Source organism: Nannospalax galili, unplaced genomic scaffold (genome assembly GCF_000622305.1).
Source record: "Nannospalax galili isolate Female #2095 unplaced genomic scaffold, S.galili_v1.0 scaffold996, whole genome shotgun sequence".
NCBI lineage: Eukaryota > Metazoa > Chordata > Mammalia > Rodentia > Spalacidae > Nannospalax > Nannospalax galili.
The window spans coordinates 1,710,193-1,733,937 of NW_008339436.1; the positions used below are offsets into that span (position 1 = coordinate 1,710,193).

At 42.3% G+C, this 23,745-nt stretch overlaps 1 protein-coding gene across 3 annotated transcripts; it reads left to right on the forward strand.

The window, feature by feature from the left end:
• The first annotated feature begins 255 nt into the window (after positions 1–255).
• Ncoa4 (nuclear receptor coactivator 4) lies at positions 256–23,627 on the forward strand. Of its 3 annotated transcripts, none has more exons than XM_008834108.3 (10): positions 256–384; positions 16,312–16,463; positions 17,804–17,944; positions 18,115–18,203; positions 18,491–18,599; positions 19,071–19,160; positions 19,807–19,950; positions 20,519–21,514; positions 21,683–21,823; positions 22,244–22,249. In XM_008834108.3, the coding sequence occupies exons 2-10, from the start codon at positions 16,326–16,328 to the stop codon at positions 22,247–22,249; spliced, it is 1,854 nt and encodes a 617-aa protein (XP_008832330.1). In that variant the 5' UTR covers positions 256–384; positions 16,312–16,325. The 3 variants fall into 3 exon arrangements, with proteins under 3 accessions (XP_008832330.1, XP_017653926.1, XP_029419903.1); XM_017798437.2 differs by lacking the exon at positions 256–384 and adding an exon at positions 10,138–10,223; XM_029564043.1 differs by lacking the exon at positions 256–384 and having other exon boundaries at positions 16,326–16,463; positions 22,244–23,627.
• The last annotated feature ends 118 nt before the right edge of the window (positions 23,628–23,745 follow it).

The following is a 23,745-nucleotide window of genomic DNA, read 5'->3' on the forward strand; positions in this document are numbered from 1 at the left end:
GTGTACTCTGGCATATGTACGTTAATGCTAAACAAAATATACCTTGTGAGAGCATTTGGTGTGAGGTGCATTTGGGATATTTTTCCAACCCGCACACCAAAGTCTTCAAAATGCCTCTGGCTCATTTAATTTGACTTATTTCCTACGAATGGACAAAGACCCAGACCAAGGCCAGGGAAAGACACAGCGTCCGCACTGAGCCGTGTAGAAACTTTGCGCAGGCGCAGAAAGAAATCTCGCGAGACTGTCAGAATATTTAGGCAAGGCGTAGGAGGGGGCGGTACTCTCGCGAGAACTCTGTCCTTGGACCGTAGGCTTGCGTGGTCTAGGTGTATCGGTCCATCCAAGGTCCCTTCGGATCCCCGGAAGAAGCGCTCCGAGCCGGTAAGGATGGGCGTGACCGCGGGCGTGCTTCCTGCTGCGGCCGAGCAGAGGCGCGGGGCGCTGAGCTCGGGGCTCCCTCCGGGGCGGCCCCCCACCCCGCCCCCGTCATGGCTCCGGGTTGGGGCCCGTCTTGTCCTGGCTAGGGAGCCGGGGTCAGGGGTCCTAGGAGCACAGTCCTTGCGCCGCGCCCGTGCGCCTCTCCTGGCGTCATCCCCGAGTCACTGCGGTCTCCACCTCTTCTCCCTTCCCTTCCACATGCCGGGCCTGACCTCTCTCCCCGGTCCCGGGGTCATCTCTTCCTGCTTGCCTCAGTGCTGAGCCGGCCCTTTCTTCGTCTCAGCCTTTGACGCTTCCTGTCCTTGGCCCCTTACCTGCTGCCTCGGTGCTGGTGGGGATGTGGACCTGGATGCTTTGGAGAGGCGTCTCATCTCCCCTCCCCTGCCAACACCCTCCTGTCTGCCCTCCTCCCCCTAACTTGAGTAGATAGCTCCGTTTCCTATGGCTCCTGCCCAGGTCTGTAGTTCCAGGTAGTTCCATAATGGGCTCAGAGCATATCCGTTTCTATTCCCAGGGCTTTGACTGGTGGAAACACAATTTTTTTTTTGGGGGGGGTAGATAGTGTTACTTAGCGTCCCATTTATTCTCCCAATAGCCTCAAAAAGTAGCTTGTCTCCCTTCTGCTCATGAGAACTTGGGAAGACGTTGATTACTGCACCAACAATCATTAATTAAACACTGTATATTCAGGTGCTGAGGATGCAGCATTGAAAGAAAAGGACACACTCCTCAGTCTGACATAACTTGGGGGGGGGTAGGTAGTGTTACTTAGCGTCCCATTTATTCTCCCAATAGCCTCAAAAAGTAGCTTGTCTCCCTTCTGCTCATGAGAACTTGGGAAGACGTTGATTACTGCACCAACAATCATTAATTAAACACTGTATATTCAGGTGCTGAGGATGCAGCATTGAAAGAAAAGGACACACTCCTCAGTCTGACATAACTAAGTTCTTGTGGTGGGAACAATATTACAGTCTTAAATGCTACAATATATGATATGGTAGGATGCAATCAAGAATGACATATCATAGGGCTGGAGCCATGTGACCCTCAGAGCATAGCTCTTTCCGCTAGATTGTTTCAGAATTGATGTCTATATATAAGGCTCAGTACCTTTGCTACCTTTGGGAAGTACTTGGCTTCCCACCACCCACCTGGTAATTTGAATAAGGCTGTAGGGCTCTTGAGTTTCCTCCCTGGTGAGGATGGGACAGGCAGTGAGTTGGCTCATTTCTGCTCTGGGATCCCACTGTGACATTCCTGAACTTCAAGTACATCAGATCCTTGGAAAGATATCTACTGTGGTGGAGGGAGATTTAGTTAATGTCTGTGGCTCAGCAAGTTTCTTCATTTGCCCTTTTGAAGTTTTGTTTGTTTGAGACAGGCTTTCTAGTCCAGGCTGGTCAAGGCAGGCTTAGAACTTCTTGTGTCACACGGTGTGGTGGGGTGAGGTGGGGTGGGGTGGGGAGATGAGGACAGGACACCTTCAATTCCAGCTGAATTGCTCTTTTGAAGATTTTCCAGCTTGTAGGATTGTTCAGATAAGGAGAGAACATGTCCCTCTGTGGAGTGCCTTACATCTAGTAATCTTTGCTCCTCCTCATGAAGACTTTGTCTTTACCTTTTTAGGAAAATAGCTTAGGTATTTAAAGTTTTATGATGACTTATGCCTAAGTTAGTCTCTAAGTTACATTATTCCTTTTCAACAAATACTTTCAAAGTGGAAAATTGTTGAGCTGTGTAAGGAAAGGAAGATGTGCTTCTCAAAGGGGAGGAGGTGTCTTATTTTAGAAGTACACAGAACTTATTCCCATCTTCATTTTATTAAATCAGTGTAGATTGCTAGGAATCCCAGGAACCTGTGTATGGCTTTCATGAAAGTCCTCCGACTGTTTGGACACACACACCCCTCCTCCATTTAAGTCTCTCAGCCAGCGTTTTCTAGTGTTCTCTTGTGTTCTCACATTGGAAGGAGCTCACACAGCCACTGTTGCTGCTAATGATGGCCTTTTAACTTGTTTCTTATTTCAGAAATTTAGTATTGTCAGTGAATTGGCACATATTGTCCACTAGGTGGCAGATTGGCCATTGACTACTCAGGGACTGCACTGTGCCTGACAGCCTAACCCTCAAATACTTGCTGAATGAATTCATAAACCTTAATACTTAACTGATCCCTTCAAAATACCTGGTATGTCTGGGGACTTTTAGACTCACATTGAATCTTAGCCAAAAGGCTGAGAAGAGATTAGACTCAGACTTTTCGACTTGGAAGCTTGTGACTTTAGCTAATGTATTTAACTTTGTCAGCCCGTTTTGTTTTTAAGGTAGAGATGATAATACTTCAAAGGCTGGGGAAATGGCTCAGTGGTTAAAAGCACTGGCTGCTTTTCCAGAGGATCTGGGTTGGGATCCCATGTGGTGGCCAACAACTGTAACTCTGGTTCCAGAGGATCTGACATCTTCTGGCCTCCATGGGCATTGCATAACATGGGTGCACTTATATATATGCAGGCAAAACACTCATACATGTAAAAAAAACCAAAAACAACCTCACAGACACCTCCTGGCCTCCATGGGCATTGCATGACATGGGTGTACTTACATATGTGCAGGCAAAACACTATACACGTAAGGAAAAAAAAACACAGTTTAATGAGAACTAAATAAGGGACTACTATAAAAAAAAAAAAAAAGGGTCAGGTGTGGTGGCTTATGCCATTTATCTCAGAACCCTGGAGGCAGAGGCAGGCAGATCTGTGTGAATTCAAGGCCAGCCAGGTCTACATAGTGAGACTGTGTCTTCCTTTGCCCCTTCCCCCCAAAAAGTGGAAAGGAAAAAGGTTTGACACACTATAAACTATATGTGCTTACTGAATTCATCCATTAAACAAATTATCAGCTACTGTCATCAGTGGACAGAGATAAGTTTATCTCCTATTTAGAACTTACAGTATATTTCCTGAAGGCCTGGGATGCCCAAAACAGTTTCAGATGTCATATTGTGACAAATAATTTGGAGAATAATAAAGCATAAGTACGGGAAGTGGAGGGAGGACTTCTTAAAATACAGGGCAGTGAGGAATGGCCTCACCGAGATGATGACCCTTGAGCAGACAGGCCCTGAGAGAAGTGGAGACATGTGCATGAGGGTGTGTGGAAGGACGTGCAGGGCCCGAGGCAGAGGCGTCCTTGTGCTGCAGGAGCAGCAAGGACCAGAGAGGGGAAGAGTGGCAGTAGTTATGAGGTTTGTACAGGAATCCAGAGAGAGGGCATGATGGCACATTCAACTGATGAACTACATAATCAAATATTTTATTGTTCCATCTCTGAAAAAGTAATAAAAATACAATAGTTTACAATAACTAGTACAATAATTAATGTCAGGATAGCCCTTATTATGTGTCAGGCACTATTCTAAGTGTTTAACATGTGCTCATCCTTAACTCTAATGAAGTATATTCAGCCTTAGAGAATGAAAACTTACCACACTCAGGGTGGACCTGGAGTGTGTTACTGGATCAGAGAGCACTTTCAAGACATTGCTAATGTCAACAGTGAATTCAGTGCCAGTGTTCATTTACAGGTTAGCTTTGTAAAAGGCAAGCTTAAAGTGACTGAAAAGGCCCTGCTCTGAGGCTTGGTATGTGCTTGTCATCTTGCTGCTCAGGTGGCTGAGGCGAGGTGATCATGTTTGTCAGCTGGGCTGTCTTAAAAAAAAGGAGCAAAAGAAGTGTGGGTTGGGGATGTAGCCCAGATAGTAAAATGCTTCCCTAGTTTGCAGAAGGCCCTAGGTTGTATCTCTAGCACCTCATAAGCACAGCATGGTGGTGCACACCTGTCATTCCAGCACTGTGGAGGTTGAAACCAGGAGGATCAGGAGTTCAACTCATCCTTGGCTACATAAGAAAAAAAGGGGGTGGGGTGGGGAATGAACTCTCCTATGTGTACTGGATTAAGTTCAGTTTCATAAGAGAGCTATAGCATTTATTACTCTTCTTTTTACATTTTCTTTTTTTTTGTTAAATATTATTTTTATGTGTATACGTGTATTGCCTGCATGTAGGTAAGTGCACCCATGTCATGTAGTGCTCTTGGAGGACAGAAGAGGCTGTTAGATCCCCTGGAACTGGAGTTACAGATAGTTAGCTGCCATATGGGTGCTGGGAGTCGAACTCAGGTCTTCTGCAAGAACAGTCAGTTCTTAACCCCTGAGCTATCTCTCCAGCCCCTTCTTTTTACATTTTCAAAAATGGTCTTATGTAACCCAGACTGCCTTGGCACTTACTGTGTAACATGGATGACCTTGAACTTCTGACCCTTCTGTTTCCACCTCCCTAGTGCTGGGATTATAAGCCTCTTCCACCAGACCCAGTTTTATTTAGTGCTGAGGATTGAGCCCAAGGCTTTGTGCATGCCTAGCAAGCATTCTCCCAACTGAGCCTTATTTCCAGCCCCCTTTGAAATTTTTTGTTGAAGGTTTTCACTTTGGCTTTGTTTTCAGTGTTGGTAACCATATCACTTCAACCTAGAATGAGCATGAAGGGTAGGGGCCAAGGCTGGAAGGCGCTGGGGTGACTGCTTTTGTTCTGGGGAGTAGCATTAGCAGTGCTGTCTCTAGACTTGGCAGTTAGAGGAGCCATCATTGTCCTCAGCTTGTCCTCTTTGATTGTTAAGTGTAACATTATAGTCATCATTTGTAAGCTTACAGTCAAGTCTATAATACCCCAGATCCTAGCATGTCTTACGAATTCCCTGAATTAAATAGATTCACAGTCAAGTGAACAAGATAATTACTTTGTAGGTCCTCTGTTTGCTCACCTGGCATGAGTCACTCCTTGTATGCTCTTAGCTATTCTTATCCTGGGTTGACCTTCCTGATTTTGCTTGGCTTGATTGTGCAGTAGACTCAAGATGCTGCTTTTGGGGGCTAGGAGTGTGCTTGGGGCTTTTGAAGTTTATGGTTCCTCCTGTTCAACATTGACCCTGACTGTTTTACAAACATAGTTTGGTTTAGTGATGGGTGAATAGTTGACAAAATAGGTTAAGTGGTTTTTGCTTGTCAGTTTGGTTACAGGTAAGTAGCTTAGTCTTTTAATACTGAGACAATTACAGCTTCCAAAAGAAATGGTCAGATATGTTTTTGAGTTTGATTTTGGTGTTATTGCTAGTCCCCCAGGCTTTAGGGAAGAAAAATACTTTATCTCTTGTTTGCTTCTGTGGTGGAAGAAAACCCCAAGATATTTATCATATAAAACCAGAGAGAAAATTATATTCTTATTGTGATGTTGATAAGTAACCTGTTTGCCTTGACTCTGAGCACAGGAAGTTCCAAGTTGAAGATAGGGCACAGCCCCAGAACTGAAAACCTAACCTAAACTTGTGTTGTTATCACTTGGAATTTCTGTGGTACTGCAAAGTCCGAGAGGGGGGAAAAAAGTCTTGAGTTGGCTGTAAATATAGTAAATGTTTTAATTCACAAACCTACTACTGTTTGTGCATCTGTGGAGCTGAGCTTTGTGGGTCTGCTGGTTTTAAAGACTTTCTCAGCACTCATCCTGCGTTCATGATTTCAGTGGCATACCCTGGCTAGTTTTGTTTGAAAAGGAGGAATTATTCTGTTAATCTGAGTGTGGTTGCCAGTGCTGTGGAGACCTAGGCTAGAGGATCAAGTTGGAAGCTAGTCTTGCTTGGTCCAATAGTGAGTTCAAGATCAGCCTGAACTACATGAGACCGTGTCTCAAAAACTAAGGGCTGGGGTGTAGCTTTGAGTTAGAGCAATTGCCAGCCCTGGAGTGCATTGGGTGGAGAAGGGAATAGTTGTGCTGGAAATATTGTCCTCTTCTAAATCTTCTAAATCACTTTTTTTTTTTTTTTTTCCTTTTTTGAGGCAGGGTCTCACTATGTAGCTCTGACTAGTCAGGAACTCACTATGTAGACCAGGCTGGCCTTGAACTCACAGAGATCCTCCTGAGTGCTGGGATTAAATCACTTTCTTAATTACTAAAGTCTTTGCTGGGAGAACATCAAGTTATGTTTACAGTAGAAATATATTTTATTGTAGCTGGTCTGACTTGGAGCATTCATTCATCATTTATTCATTCATCAAAGATGTATTAAACTATGAGTTCCAGACCAAGCATTGTATGTTGCTATGGACAACCATTCTCTTTAGACCCACTCTGTAGAATACATAACATATGAAGAGGGTTGATAATGCCAGGGTACAGATAGGTACCATGCTGTACAGTGCTGGGTGTACAAAGCTGAGTAAGATACCTCTTTTCTCTGAGAAAGCCCTCAGGCTAAGAAGGCAGGCCTCTAACAAGGGCAATCTGTGTTGGGGGGGTCAAGTTGGAAAGCTGTGTAGATTGCAGTGGACATGAAGAGGCAGTGATTAAAGTTCTTTTGGCCCCAAATCTTGAAGAATGATGTGTTTGTTCAAGAAAGCTTTCCTAGTGGTTCTGACTTGAGAAGTAGATAGATAAAAGGGGCTGACATTGCTGGCAGAAAGTTAGGAGAACCAAGCTGGACAGGGTAGATGGATGGAATGGATGGAAAGAAGGAATTCTTAGTTTACTAAAATATAAATGCCAAGAACCATAGCAGTTTCACACACTGATATACTGTGTTCCCTGTCCCCTGGCTTTTTGGACTGGGTTTTGGTATGCATTGGCCTTGAACTCATGATGTAACCCAGCATTGCCTCAAATTCCTGCCTTAGCCTCCTGAGTGCTAGGATTATAGGCATGTGCCACCTTGCCCCCAGCTCTTGCTGGGCTCTTGACCTCAGTTTTAGTATATTTAGCTATTGATGTGACGTACAAAGAACCATACATTTTCCCTCATCGTTTAGAGGCATGTCTAGTTTTCTTTGGAGAAATGTTACGGAAAAATCAGAGACCAATAGCCAGTCAGGTAAGGAGAAGGAAGTGTAATAATTTTTCCCTAGCAGGACTGACTCCACTAATAAAAGGAGTCAGACCCCTTGTTCAAGTTTGGGAGGGTTTTTATACTCATGTGAGGAATGCAAGCAAAAGGTACATAGCATATACATGGTAATTAAGTAAGGCTACATGGGGCTGCAAAGGTAATAGAAATGCAAAGGTTACAGGAATGTGATAGCTTTGGAAAATAAAGACTCCTATCCTGGATAACCTCAGGGGATAGGGGAAGATTCCTATTCACTTCCCCATTTCTGTCTCCAGGCTTTCCCTGCCCCAAGAGTTCTTAATTACTATCACATAGCAAAAGCTTTTAGTATCTGACTTGCTCATCTATTTCCATAATATACCAAATATATTCTCTCCAAAGAGGATATTCGGAATTATTTTTTAATTTTTAAAATTTATTCTTATTTTATATATATGAGGGTTTGCTTGCATGTCGGTACATCTGTGTATACAATGCCTATGGAGGCCAGAAGAAGGCATACCCCCTGGAACTGGAGTTACAGAGGGTTGTTAGCCAGCATGTGGGTGCTGGGAACCAAACCTGGATCCTCTGCAAGAGCAGCCTGTGCTCTTAATCATGGAGCCATCTCTCTAGCCCCTTCTTACTATTTTTATAATTAATGTTTGGAGATACAAGAATCTGGGTGCTTCATTGACAAAGGGACAAAGGAGATCCCTCTGCCTCTGTTCGTCTGAGGATGTTTAATTGAGGGTGATGGCTCCCAGTATTCTTTTCTTTTGGTGTTGTCCCACGTGGTTTCACTTTTAGTGCTCACAAAACAGCTTTATATGCATACAAAAGAGCAGGTATTTTACATTTGAAAATTAAGTGACAGCAGTTTGAAGTGACTCATAGTGATCAAGTCCTAGTCTCTGCACTGCACTGCCTCCAGTAACCTGAGGTCACAGTGCAATCCCCCCCACCCCCAAGCAAAACCAGCTACTGACCATACCTCAAGAAAGAATTTCAGGACTAGTCTGAGTGCGATGAAGTTAATGAGTTCATTAAGTAGCAAGATAAGAGGTGCAACATGGGTGTAGGCTTCTTAAGAGAGAGACAAAGGTTTCAGGCTTCACAGTTGCTTTTTAAATTGCATTGCTCAAAGGATGTAATTTACACTAAGGTTTAAAGATTAAGCCAAAGTTAAAAATTGAGTAAACTTCCAAAATTTAAGTAAAAATATGTGAACTAGTTTACTTATCTTTTTTTTTTTTTTTTTTTGGTTTTTTTGGGACAGCGTCTCCCTGTAGCCCCAACTGTCCTGGAACTCACTATGTAGATCAGGCTGGCCTTGAACTCACAGAGATCTGCCTGCCTCTGCCTCCCGAGTGCTGGGATTAAAGGTGTGCGCCACCATGCCCGGCAAGTTTACTTATCTTTAAAGAATTAACTTTTGGGGCTGGAGAGATGGCTCAGTGGTTAAAAGTACTGGCTGCTCTTGCAGAGGACCCAGGTTCTATTCCCAACTCCCGAATGGTGGTTCATAACAGTCCCTAACTCCAGTTTGAGGGGAGAATTTGATACCCTCTTCTGTACTTCCGAGGGCATTGCACAACCCGGGTGCCCTTACATACATGAAGGTAATACACTCATACACATAAAAAATAAAAATAATAAAATAGTAAAAAAAATTAACATTTTTTTTGGATTTGCTTTTTTTTTGGTCTTTTGGAGACAGGGTCTCCCTATAGCCCTAGCTGGCCTGGAACTTGCTGTGTAGACCAGGCTGGCCTTGAATTTAGAGATCTGCCTGCCTCCGCCTCCTGAGTGCTGGGATTAAAGGCATGTGCCACCATGCCTGTGGATTCACTTATTTTTATGTGTGAGTTTTTTGTCTGCGTATATTAAGTGCGCAGTGTATGCAATGCTGGCAGAAGCCAGAAGAGTTCACTGGAACTGGCATTACCAAGGATTGTTAGCTGCCACATGAGTGCTGGGAACTGAACCAGGGTCCTTTACTAGAGTAGCCAGTGGTCTTACCTGCTGAGCTATCTCTCCAGCCCCAAGAATTAACCTTTGTAAATGAACCTCTAAGATTGTTTGAGTCTAGGGATGAGAGAGAAGTATTAATACAGTTAAACTCGAAGGCCACAAACATTCAGGTTTTTGTTATTTGTTTTCTTCGAATTGGGTCTCATGGGAGGTAGGAGGGACTGACCTTGAATTCTGCTTGTGGCTGAGGCTTGTCTTTTACTCTAGATCTTATTTTCTCTTCCCAAACATCGAGATTACAGGCTTAAGCCAACACATCCAGCTTTGTTTTTGATACCCCTTTTTGAGATGTTTTAAGAAAAGCACTATCTCGGTAGGAAATTTTGATTTTTATCAGTTGTGTTGAGGTTTCTCTGCGTTCAGTCAGCAATAAATGTTAACTAGATTCCAGCGTGAGGGGCACGCCCCCCCCTTACATATCCTTGAATTTTTTTTCTTTCTGTCCTGCCACAGTCCCTGCCCTCACTCTGGAAATGAGGCCTCTGCTGGAGTTCAGCCTTGGCAACACAGCAAACCCTTTTCTCAAGGTCTCAACGTCCCCCCAAACCCAAACCAAACCAAACCAGCTCAGGGGTGAACCCCTCCCTTTATTTCCCCGTCGTGATTTGCTGCAGCACCCTAAAGAGACCCCTGGAATCCGGTGTGGAGCGGCTGGGGCTGGCCAGAGAGGCTGCAGGGAAGGCCTACAGCCCGGGGCCCTCCCAAGGCCCAGGCGGAGCCGGCCTTCGGGCGGGGCGGGGCGGGGCGGGAACGGTCGGGGCAGCTGACGTTGGCTCGCCGGAAATAAAGGGCCTTCGGTTCGTTGGGCAGTTTGCATCTCGGGTCCGGCCTGCAAGGTAGGTCCGCGGTGCGGGCGAAGCGGGCAGCCGGGTGCGCAATGTGTGCGCGGTTCTGGAGCCCCTTGGGAAACGAGAACGCGGCCGCTCGCGAGCCTGTGAGACCCGCTTGGCCGCACCTAGAAAGGGCAACTGAAGCCTTGAAAGCCGGGAAGTCACTGTTGCTCTTGCTTAATTTTACAGTAGTTTTCTAGTTTTTGAACCAGAAAAGCCTTACTTAATTTTGCCATTACGGTGGTAGAATTCTCCGGTGGTTTTTCAGTTTCTGCTTACGAAGTACATCCGCTGGAATTGGTTGCTAGCAGTTAATTGCCAAAGGAAGACAAATCAGAGTTCAGAAGGCTGTAAGGTGCCAAACCCCTAGTGAGCTTACTGTTATTTTAATTCTCTTGAAATTAACCTGTATTTTCTTGGTTAAAACATAGACCCTGGGTTTCAGATATGACTTGTCTTGATAAAGAATTTACAGTGTTTTCAAGCTAGCTTAAGATCGGTATAATCTTTGAGAACAAGTCAAGAAACGGCTCAAGGTAAAATTCCGAAATACACTTTACTAAAAGTGTGAGATTTACTTTACTAAATTTACATGGTTTTTTCACTGCAGGTTTGTACAGATGGTCCAGCATAAGGTGTCTCATGAAAGATAACTGTCAGTATTTCGAATTTAGTAATCAGAGACCATATTCATGCCCTGGGGGGGTCCCATTATTACCTTCTTGACCTTATACTAATGATTCAGCTGCCAGGAAAGTAAGTAAAAAGTGGAGGTTTGTCATGGAGGTGGAGAGCAAGCTGGCACAGAATGAGCTGGAGGGTAGTGTTAGGAGCTGCTGGGCATGATGACACACACCCTTAATCCCAGCACTCCCAGGGCAGAGGCAGGCAGATCTCTGAGTCCAAAGGAAGCCTGGTCTACATAGCCAGTTCCAAGCCAGCCTGGGCTACATAGACTCTGTCTCCAAAAGAGAGAAGGAAAAAGAATCTATTCATAACCTTAATTCCATCAACAAAACCTGAGTGGCAACGACTGCATAGAGGTACTGGAACAAGGCTCTGTTCTCCAGTCCCTCCCACTTGGCACTGGTACTTGAGTATTTTGATTATTCTGAGCCTCTGTGACATTTGGGAGTACTATGTATTTTTGTAGTGTTACCCTAGGTAGATAGTTCTGAAAACTGGTTATAATTTATTGAGGACTATAAAAGTGTGTTAAGAATCTATAAAAATTTATAGAAAACCATTAGAAATGTTAATTTTAAACTCTAATATTGGCAAATGTAATTTATGGATGATAATGTTCTGAAGGAGGAGTCCATCTGGAGGAGGAACAGCAGACTAGACCTGGGGAGCCTTAATTCTAAGTCCCAATTTTTCCCTTGTGACTTGCCCTTTAAGAGCGTCATTTATACTGTGTGGGCCTTTGGCATCCATGAAATGTGGGTCCTGTACTAAAATAGCAAAGTTTTTTTTTTCTTCAATTTAATTATTGGTGCTGAAAATTGAACTTAGGACTTCAAGCATGCTAAAGCACTTTATCACTGAGCCACCCCCCCCCCAGTATGTTTTTCCATTTTTAAATTGGTTTGTATGGGTCATGAGAATTACAGCTTTTTGGAAAGTATATGGTTAAACATATGATAGTCATCTTCAGTTAGTGGGTGGTTGCTCAGTTCTAGTTCCAAGCTCTTTGGACTTCTTAATTAGGGTTTTGCAAAGCATTGTCTTAAGTATTGCATATAGAATGCCCTTTTAGGAAACTCTAGGTTCTCTCTTTTGTTTTGAGAGTTGGTGAGTTTCTCTTCCTCGCCTTTACATTGTCCCTGTACTCTAAAACTCAGTACACGAATCCTAGAAACAAGTTTTAGGAAACAATGAACTCTGTCTTAAAGCATAAATATTTAAGGTAATTCTCGTTTGAAGGTGTGAAGGCGGTAGTTTTCATTATTAAGGTGAAGACAGAAGGACATTTTTAGTATTTTTAAGTTGAGTTTTAGAATTAGAGCTAATTTTGACAGACTCTTTGTGTAGGTAACAGTAGAGGGGAGATGGCTCAGTAGGTAAAGTGCTTGCTGCACAAGCATGAGGACTGAGTTCTGACGTCTAGCACCCCTGTAAAAGCCAGGCATGGTGGCATGCGCCTGTAACCTAGCACTTCACAAGGGCTCACTAGACAACTAGTCTAGCCAATCAGTGAGCTCTGGGTTCAGTGAGGGACCGTATCTCAAAAAATAGGTAGAGAAGCTACAGAGAAGAAACCTTATGTCGACCTCTGGCCCTCACACAAAACATTGACTCACTCATACACTGTGTACACATCCAAGCAAAGCAAGCAGTTAAAAATGTGTAAAGTTGGTATATATTTAGAAAGTTTAGACTATTGAGTTGGACTTTTTTTTCCCCTGTGATGTGTAGTGAAAGATTAGATGGGGAGCTGTTATTTAGTAAACAAGAACCACCTGAGTATGTGTCTGTATCGTCCTTAAAAGGGGAAATTGTGGCTCAGGGTCATAGTACTTAGTGGCCAAATGATCCCCAGCCAAGGCCTCCTTACTTTAAACCCTTTGCCAATTTCAGTATTGCTTTCTACACTCCTAAGGTGGAGCTTTTTAAGGTCTCTATCACTCACTTTTAAGTTGTAAATTTGCCTTCTGTCATTGTCTCCATTTTTCCAGAGAAAGGTAAGGCTGGAAAGGGTAAGTCACTGGCTCAGAGGACCCGAGCTTGTAGCATAGCCAGATCTGAGATTCCAGAGCTACCTCTAAACCATCATGCTTACTGTGAAGGCTGAGTCTTAATTGTGAATAGTGAATTATTGTTGAAAATGACCATGTGAACTAGGTAACTCATGCAAGCCTCTTTATTTTAGAAAGTTGGCCCAGGTTTCATTCATGGGCTTTGAGTTCAGTTTCCCAGTGGGGTTATTATTGGTCTTTGGATCTGAAGGCTTCAGCACAGCATAGTGAGTCTTTGCAGAGCTCATTTCTTGGGATCCAGGCTGTGCAAGTGACTGCCCACAGGGAGGAGGAAGGACAAATTCTAACAAGATGACTGCTTTGAAGGCTTGCACCTATTTTAAGTTGAAAACAATGTAATTGTGTGGTGAAAAAATCAAAATCAATTTTATATCTGCCTATAGCAGACAGGAGAAAATCCACTGTATTTTTTCCCCTGGTGGAGGAGGGTGTTGGTTGTGTTGTGTTGTGTTGATAGTCTCATGCTGTAGCCCAGGCTGTCCTGGAACTTACTGTGTAACCCTGATGGGCCTTGAATTCCCTGCAGTCTTGCCTCAGCCTCCTGAGTGTTAAGATTTCAGGCATACCTCTGTGTATTTTAGCCATGTCCATTCTTGGGCATTTGCACAGTGCTTGTGATGGGATTTCGAAGACTGATACTAAAGATTGAGTAGTATAGTCTACACTGTATGTATTTGAGTGTGTTTTCCTCCTGTTCCAGAGTTCTAGAGGTTTTGACATTGTAAAGCAGTGTTTTAATTAAATTGTACATTGTGCCAGGCACTGTAGCATTCCACACCAATGAGGACCTGAGAAGTTTGGCACAGGTGAAGACAGCTACACCGCCCTTGCATAGGGCTGACTTAAGTGCAGTGTAAAGCAACTCATTGTAATGGGGTGATGCTCAGCATTCCAAACCTAACATTTACTGCACTGGCAGATGATTCTCGCCCCTACCGCATACCTGCTTATAGTGTGAGATGAAAACAGTAACTGGAGCTGCTGCTTCCAACATAGGAAAAATCCCACAGGGACTCCTGACAAACCCAGTTGAGGAAGGTTCTTTTGTAGCTCCTTGTGACTGAAGTAACAAAATAAGCAGCTGGGAAGTTAGAAAATGTACTGAACTTTCAAGTTTTCAGGAGGAACTCAGAAGTTCCTGGAGCTGAGGTGGTGGAAAGTCTGTTGGGCATCTTCTCAGGATTTTATTTCTGAGGGTGGAACCTCAGTTACTGATGTCTTTTCAGAGCTTTCAGCCTGTGTGAAACCTAGTCTTTAGGATGCAGTCAAGGCCCGCCCAAATGCCTGTTTGTCTCAACTGGGCAGCCAGACATTTTACTTTGTTAACCAGGATACTGAGAGCCCAAAGCAGACTTGTCTGAAGTCACGGCCTTCAGGACCATTAGGAAGCTCTTTCATGTTACCTAAAACGTCTCCTGTTAATCCATTCTCCTCATTGGGCTGTTGTAAACAAGTCTGATTCTTTCAACAGGTCTCCAAAAATTTGAGGTCGTAATCATGTCCTCCCAGAGAGCCGCTTATCTAAGTCAAACAGCCTTCCTCTTTGGAGTTTTTCATGGTTTTGAGGCCTCCTTCCCTTTTCTAAGTGCCCCCTCCTGTAACATGTTATTCAGAAGTAAATTTTAGCCTAATAATCGTGGGACAGGGTAGTCTTGTAACAACTGTAGCCAAATAATATATAAATCAGTGTCGTCTTATACTTAGTACACTGCCAGTCCACAGAACTTGCCTTCATCAAGATCTCCATCTTAAATTCTCTTCTGGCTTGTCCTCCCCATTCCAGTGCAAACAATTTGCTTTATAAGATTTAAAGCTATGTAGAAATTGTTTTGGAATCTTTCTGTCATAACTGTGTTATCTCTAACATCTGCCTTCTGTATTTTCATCCAGGTTAATCAGGGAAAATAGTTGAATAATTAGGGAAAGCAGGTATGTGTCAGAAAACTACACACACAGGCTTTGTGCTGTGGGGTAGTGACTATTGCTTTTTCTTTTTCTTGAGGCAAGGTCTCATGTAGCCCAAGCTGGCCTCAAATGTACTGTGTGACTGAGAATGAATGACCAGATGACCTTGAACTTATCATCATATGCTTCCACTAGTGTGAGGGTTACAGGCATGCACCTCCACACCTGGTTTTACAGTGATGAGGATCAAACCAGGGGCGTTGTGCATGCTAGGCAAGCACCCTGCCTATGAGCTACAACGCCTGGTGGCTCGGTGCTTGCTTTTTCTGAGTGTTTGGAAACCATATCGTGAATCTCTCCAAGATAAACAGCAAATTGTTCTTCCAGTGACTTTTGTCATTTTACCTCCTACTGATACTTCCTGTTCATATCCTATCACGTGCTTTCCTTTGTTTCTGTTTTTCTCTTCTAACCCAGAGCTCATTAGAGAACCCTCTTTATCTACCCACACTGATTTCTTGAAGTGTCTCTTTTATATATAAATCACATGAAATTATTTTTGCAAGATTTATACTCCGGAGAGGTTTCTAGTTGTATCTGTTCTTCTTAAATTGAAAAAAAAATCTTTTCAACAAACTCAGGTAAATGCCAGTTCTATGCAAGTTCTATCAAATTATTAGTGAACAGCATGGGTCTACCCATACATTTTAGTCTAAATCTACAGAGTCATACATGGCTCATGACTTCGTTATTATAAATAGAAACTTTTATAACTCATTCTTTTTGGTAGTATTGGGAATTAAACCCAGGACCTCACTGAGCCACATCTTTAGTCCAGAAACTTAACATTCTAATTAGTAGTTGGTAGGTTTTTTTTTTTTTTTTGAGACTGGATTCCCCGGTACCCCCTGCTGGCCTAGAACTCATACCTAATGACCAGGCTGGTCTTGAACTCAACAGAGGTCCACCTGCCTCTGCCTCCCAAGTGCTGGGATTAAAGGTGTGCACCACCACACCTGGCCTCTAGGTGGTAGTTTTTAAAGGGTTCACTCCCCACCCCCATCACCACGTCTTTTGAGACAGGGTCTCAAAACCAGGGCTCTGTAGCCCTTCTTGGTCTGGAAATTAGTTATTTCTCCATCCCACTTCTCCCCATAGTGCTGTGATTACAGACGTATACTCCCACACCTGACTTAATGTTCTTTTACATTTTTGCAGGCTTATGTCCTGTTGATTCAAGACCTAAGGTAGATAGTTTTATAGCAGGAACAGGTGGGGTGGGGAGGCAATATTTATTAACATGTGTTGGAAATCATCTGAGTGATTAGTAATGAGAGCTGGTTGGAGTAACAATTAGAGTGATAATTGAAAGATGGTTTTGGGTGTGATTATGATGCTATTTAGATTTTCTTTCTTTCTTTCTTTTAAAGGAACAGTGAGCAGAATGAACTCCCTGGAACAGACTGGCTGCTTCAGTAATAGAGAGACACTTTTGAGGTGCAGTGATGCACGGAGGGAGTTGGAACTTGCTATTGGTGGAGTACTCCGGGCTGAACAGCAAATTAAAGATAACTTGCGAGAGGTGTGTACTCTTTTCTCCTTATTCTGGCTGTAGCACAAGGCTGGTTAGAGTACAACCAAGGACTTAACGTCTCAGTACCACCCAGAGTTTCATCCACACTCTGCATGTGCTTAACCTTGGCTGCCTGGCATGTTTCTGTTTTTGATCCCAAATGGAAATACGGCAGATGCTAGTCTGGGAACCCAGTACTGCTTGGAGAATTCCATTAAGCATGTGTTTTGATAGCTTCTCTTTGTGGTCCCTATGCCCAGCTGTCAATGAAAAGGAACAAAGGGAGTGTGCAGTGTTCTGCTTAGCTGCATCTTTTGATGTGTAAAAGATGGCACTTCATTATGCCCTACCTTTATTTAGTTTGTTGGTGGCATGTTTTTGGTGGCATATTTACAAAATGACTTTGCCATTCTACAAATCAGAGTGAAATGTGTTCATTCCAATAGCTGTTGAGTGCTTCAAGTAGTCTTTGAAACTTTTGTTCCATAAATGTGCTTTATGATATATTTATGTGGATTTATAGCTGTTTTAGTTTTTTTTCCTTGAGATATTTTATCTAGTCCCAATGTGAATCATTTTTTTTTTTTTGTTTTGTTTTGAGACAAAGCCTTACTGTGTAGTCCTGGCTGGCCTGGAACTCTTCTGTGTAGCCTAGGCTAGGTTCAAACTCACAGAGATCTGCCTGCCCAGCCCATGAATCATTGCTTAAAGCTCTCAGAAACATTTAGTTTATGATTTTACTTAAAGCATCCACCCTACTGATGTTCTTGCTTTTGATGAGATGGCTCTTGCCTATTCCATGAAGGTGGAGAAAGGACACAGACCAGCTACAAAGTCAGTATCTTTTATTTCAATGATAAACTTGTAAAAGCTGTATTTTAAGACTATATGGAAAACTGAGGGGTATTGATATCTGTGACATGTCTTTTTATTTTCTTCTGATTATTGATCCCCCAAATAAATCTCTTAGGAGGAGGTGGTGTGAAGGAGGATTTTACCATTTAGGTATACTTTTTTGACTGAGATTTTTTTATTTTTAAGGTTTTTGAGATAAGGTCTCACTGTGTAGATCTGGCTGGCCTGGAATTCGCTGTGTAGGTCTCAAACTCAAAGATCACCTGCCTCTGTCTCCCAGGTACTGGGATTCTTAAACTAGGATTTATAGGTCTTTGTGAGATCACTGAAATTGTAGGCAAAAATTTGAATATATACAGAAAAGGGGAGACCTTCCGTGGTTGTCAGTGAATGATCAAAAGGATTTCTGACTGATTTAAGAACCAGTATTTTATGGGACTCGTCTTTCTTTGGCTTATATAACTAGTTAATGCTAACAGGTATGCATTTCCTAGGTGAAAGCTCAGATTCACAGTTGCATAAGTCGCCACCTAGAATGCCTTCGAAGCCGAGAGGTGTGGTTAAACGAACAAGTAGACCTCATCTATCAGCTTAAAGAGGAGACACTTCAGCAGCAGGTTCAGCAGCTTTACTGGGTAAGAGGCTACATGGCTGGAATTGACTTGAGCATGTTTTCTAGATTTTCAGAGAATATTTTCCTTGCCCTGCAATATTATTATAAATCAGATAAAGTTAAATTTTAGCTGTTTATTTGGATATACCTGGTGCTTTACATTGTGGCTAGATGGTTTCATTTTTCTTGTAGTTAATGGGCCAGTTCAGTTGTCTTATTCATCAACTGGAGTGTACCCAAAACAAAGATCTCGCCAATCAAGTCTCCGTGTGCCTGGAGAGGTAAAGACCTCTTACTTGTTTTGACTTTTGACTGCTGTAGGTAGACATAAAAAGCAAGTCAAATTTGCAACTCATTCCACATGTTGAATTTAACTTTGTTCTTGTGTAAGATCATCCTGCTTTTTATATTTAATGTTACACTTGCTGATACTTGATTAAGCCATGTACCTTTAGCTGAGTTTTAAGAAAGTGAAGTCATTTAAAATTTCTCAGTTTGGTTATTGTATCATTAGAAGCAGCTGAAACTGATACTCCTTGTAAATAGCCACATTTTACTATTTTCCTAGACTGAGCAGTTTGGCCCTTAAGCCTGAGGATTCAACTGTCCTGCTCTTTGAAGCAGATACAACTGCTCTGCGCCAGACCATCACCACATTTGGATCCCTCAAGACCATTGTGAGTACAGATCATTTCAGATATTTCAATAGGCACATCTTAATACAGCTAGTCTTACTAAGGCTTGGTGGTGGCAGAGATCTTAGAAATGTACTGGTTTAAATCAGAAGAACATTAGGCTGGCAGTTTTTGGATTGTTATTGACTCATGAAGAGTACTTAAGATTTCATCTTGTATCATTTAAAATATTTTGACATATAAAAATTAGTTTTGTGGTTTGGTCTTTAATAAAGAACTGAGTGTAGCCTTATCTGGGTCTTGTAAAAATAGTACTAGTGCCAATTCTAGTGAAGATTTCTTCTATAATTACAGTATTGCAAATTGATGATTACTTTATAAACCATTGAATTTAACGAGAATAATACTTCTAGTGAAATAATGATGCTTTGCTCAGTGTTTTTGAAATCTAGGATTGTACTATCACTTTTTGATAGGAAAGCATAGTATAAATAACAAGTCTTCATTTTATAGCAAATTCCTGAGCACCTGATGGCCCATGCCAGTTCATCGAACATTGGATCTTTCCTAGAGAAAAGAGGTTATACCCCAGTGCCAGAGCAGGTAAAATGTCATTTTGTTTCTGGTAACTAAGCCATTCATGAATTCTTTGAGTTTTGTAAAGAGTAGTTTTGTTAATAAAAGATTGAAGGCACTTGTTTTGAGACAGGATCTAACTGTATAGGCCCAGTCTGACTTGGAACTTGTTACGTAGCCCAAGTTAGCTTCAAACTTGGAATCCACCTGCCTCTGCCTCCAAGTGCTGAGATTACAGGTGCATACTGCCGTCCCTGGCCTTATTTTAAAAATGTGAAAATTGGGACTGGTGATAATGGCTCAGCAGATAAAGGCACTTGCCATGCAAGCCTGGTTACCTGAGTTCAATCCCTGAAACTGATGCAAAGGTAGGAGAGAACCAACCCCACAGTTGTCCCTGATCTCCACAGGAGCACCATGGCACACATGGACGTCCCCTCACAGACAATTTTTTTGGTAGGTACTAATAAACTTAATGTATTTAAAGGTAATAAAATCTTGGTTTCCAAACAAAGAGAAAAAATTGAGGTTCAGGGAAGGCATGTGACTTGTTTAAGGTCAGTAGCAACCCAAGGTTAAAAGCACTTGGGTCTCCTGTTTTACCAGTGAATTTTCTCTTACATTTCATACAGCCTTGTTAAGCAGCAAAGTTTTTCTTTTTTATTACTTGTAGAAGCCAGCATCCAGCAGCACAGCTCTTTCTCTCAGTGAATGGCTTCTTGTCACCAAACCTGCCATTGGTCATCAGGCTCCTTATGTACCCAGCACCAACCCCCAGGACTGGCTCACCCCAAAACAGACCTTGGAGAATAGTCAGGTGTGTGGCTGCGTTTATTATTTCTGAGATAGGATGTAATGCATTGGGTTAGTTATCTGTAGTTTATGCTTTGATTTTTATCATCTAGAAGTATGCTTTTAATCTTCAATTACAGAGGCATTACTCCCCTAAACATTTAGGAGCTAATTAGTTCCTGAGGAGTAAATTTTTACAAATTGGATTCTTAGATTACTGTTCTGCCTGCCTACTTCTGCTGCATTGTGCCAAGTTGGCTTTCTAGGAAGTTAATGGTTGATAGTCTTATCAGCAGAATATTCACCACCAAACCTCTCCAATAGTGGTAGTTGTTTATAAGTTTCTTTCTTACACAACATAGCAGTTTTGCTTTAGAGGAAGGTATTTTGTGCTTATTAGAATTTGCCCTTCATGCAGTTACTAGTTCAAGATTACTAGTTTCCTTTTTCCAAAATCAAATATGCCACAACTACTTGTTAGTTTCCATTTCATGCTTTTTACTGTTTTTTTAAGTACAGAAAATAGACTTTTTATGTGAGTGTATTTTAATATAATTATTCTGGCACACTAACATTGGGCACTTCCTGTGTAGATGTCTGCCAGAGCCTGCAGTTTCTTCAGTAACGCCTGGGGTGACCTGAAAGGCTTAGAGAACTGGCTCCTCAACAACCAGCAACAAACCTTTGGAAAACTGAGTTCCCCACAGTATAATGGCCATTCTGTCACCAGCTCTTCATCCATTGGAATTGGAAAGATGGGAGGTGGGGAGCTCCTCGGGCAAGAAGACACAGACCTGTCTGAGTGGCTGGTGACTCGAGAACCCTGCGACCTGGAGAAGCCGGAGAATGGTGGCCGTGAAAGCAGTGAGAAGTTAAAGCTCCTGTTCCAGATATTCAGAGAGCCGTACAGTGTCAGCGATTGGCTTGTCAAGCCTGGTTCCTGTACTAACTGTCAGGGCAACCAGCCCAGAGGTGTGGAGATTGAAAACCTGGGCAATCTGAAATGCCTGAATGATCACCTGGAGGCCAAGAAACCACTGTCTGTCCCTGGCACCACTGAACCACAGAACCAGCAGGAACCATGTAAAATAGAGGAAGTCTGCAGAGCCAACGAGCCCTGCACAAGCTTTGCGGAGTGTGTGTGTGATGAGAATTGTGAGAAGGAAGCTGTGCACAGATGGCTTCTGAAGAAAGAAGGAAAGGACAAGAATGGAATGCCCGTGGAACCCACATTCGAGCCTGAGAAACACAAAGAGTTCTTGAATATGTGGCTCTGTCCTAGAAAAGAGTTCATGGAACAAGCTAAGGCACCAAAGGCAATTGCTCCTGCTAGAATTGCTGATTCCTTCCAAGTCATAAGGAACAGTTCCTTGTCAGAATGGCTTATCCGGCCCTCATGCAAAGAGAGTGGCTCCATGGAAGTGTCTAGCATTGAGGACAAAACTGGCAAAGAAAAGGTGAAAAGCGCTATGACGACCTCCTGGTGTCCTTTAAACACTGCTGACTGGGTCTTACCAAGAAAGAACATGGGAAATCTCAACCAGTTTTCTTCTGGTGAAGACAAGTGGCTACTTCGAAAAAAGGCCCAGGTGAGCATACTTCAGAATTGCCCTGTTTGAATCTGCTCTAATTCCTGCTAAATTTGGCTGAGGAAGTAGAGAAAATGACATTGCTTTTTAGGCGTACCATTTGATAAGGGAATTTTTAAAAAAGTTCCATGACTACTGAATCAACCCATCTTTTTTTCCTCCTTGTAGGAAGTGTTTCTTAATTCACCTCTACAAGAGGAACGTAACTTTCCCCCTGACTGTTACGGCCTGCCAGCAGTTTGTGATCTCTTTGCCTGTATGCAGCTTAAAGTTGATAAAGACAAGTGGTTATACAGAACTCCTCTACAGGTGAGTGTATGCCACCAGTGTTAGCGCTATTGTAGTTCATACACACTTTCTCTTACATAGGAACTTAGTAGTAGTTCCCTTAACTGAACCATATTCCTGTTAATACATGAAGATGGGGAACAAATACTCTGAGAACTGGCAAGCTGGCTCAGTGGGTAAAGGTGCTTCCCACACAAGCCTCACAACCTGAGTGCCATCCTTCCACAATCATGGCACATACAAAACAAACTTTAAAAAAATTAAGACAGCCTCTTCAGCTTTCTTTATAGGTATACTTAAAAGTGACCTTTCAAGATGTTAACTCTCCAGAATTTTTAACCTCTTGTGCATTGTGGTAGCTTGAGACCAGAGTTCATTCTAAGGTGGAAAGAATTTTGCTTTGTCTACAGTGAAGTGATGTGTCTGGGCTTCTCTTTACAGATGTGAAGGAATGGATTCCTAGACTTGAGCAGCATTTCTGCAGCTTACCACGTGATTAAGCTGAGTGACTGCGACTTGCCAAATCATTGTGTATTTTGGGTCTGCCTAGTTTTGAGCTAGATAACAAATCATCAAATTATGAGTTATTTTGTGAAAGAAAGGCTGTTGATGCTAAGGCGATTCAGTTCCTTCTTAAAGCATCTTGGTGCGTAGGCCTTCACCAGCTTCCATGGCAAACACTATAGTTTTAAAAGTAAAACATTTCTGTATTGAAGTGTGTTAATGTGTTCTAAAGTTAGTAAACTCTTCTTGATACCATTTGGATGTTTCTCTTGCTCTGGTCTTCTAGTGGTTTGAAATGATTTTCTTCAGTGAATATATAGGATATTTCATACAACTAACCTTACCAACAGTATGATATAAATTTCCCTTACCAAAATGTATATTAATTATACTGTAATTTTGACATTAATCCTCAGATATTTTAGCCTTCATGTCATTTCTACATTGTTTAATTTGAAACAATTTAAGCTATTTTTGCCTTTGTTTGCAAATTTTGGCTTTATTCTGTTCTGTCAATGTTACTAAAGTAACCAGTGAGCTCTTTGAAAAGGACTCATTTCAAGACCACTTTCAGGGCAGTCAGAGCCTCTAAACTTCTAGATCTCTAGTTTTTAAAGAGCCCCTGGTCAACTAAGAGCAAAAAGGCAAGACATGGTGGAAATGCAGTACTTGAACCACTTATCAACCCAAGAAATTTATTGGTGCATCCTGTGTAAATGGAAGCTGAGCTTGACAAACCTGGTGCTCTTAACTAGGGGTAAAGTCAATGTCCTCTTGCTTCAAGCGCATCATTCTTGTACCTCTGAAAGTACCGTGCAGTGACATCTTGGTCAACAGGTTGTGTTCAACACTTGTGCCTTGGAGTGTTTATTGAAACTTGATAGAATGGACATCCTTAGTCATGTCTACACTTTGGGAAGTTTCTCTGTAGGGGAAAAGTAGGACTTACAAATGCTTTGAAATTCTCTAAGAACTTAGTTGCTTTCCATGCTTTGAAACTATTAAACTTCTTAACTGTCTTACACTATTGGAAATGCTTTTGGGGAAAATTCATGGTTCCACAGTGACAGTGCCATATTAGAACTCTGAACCACAGCTGGAAAGAGCCTTGTATTTTCTTATGCCACTGGATATTATAAAGGTGATGGGTAAAAATGACTTAAAGAGCTTTGCAGTTTCATTTGAGGTCGAACACACTGTATTTTACATTATGAAAAATGTAATTAACATTAATCACTATGCTAATAGGGGACAAGTAAAAAGCATTCCTTTGCATTGATGAGTTTTGTATCTCCATTAAAAGCATAATGGCCACATCACAGTTGTATGTGTTCTCTATTAAACTCAAAATGTGCTGCCATTACAAATGTAGTAACGTTAACTGAGAATGTATGAAAAGAGTGTAGAATCCTACATTAGCAAACATTGTTTTTGGTCTC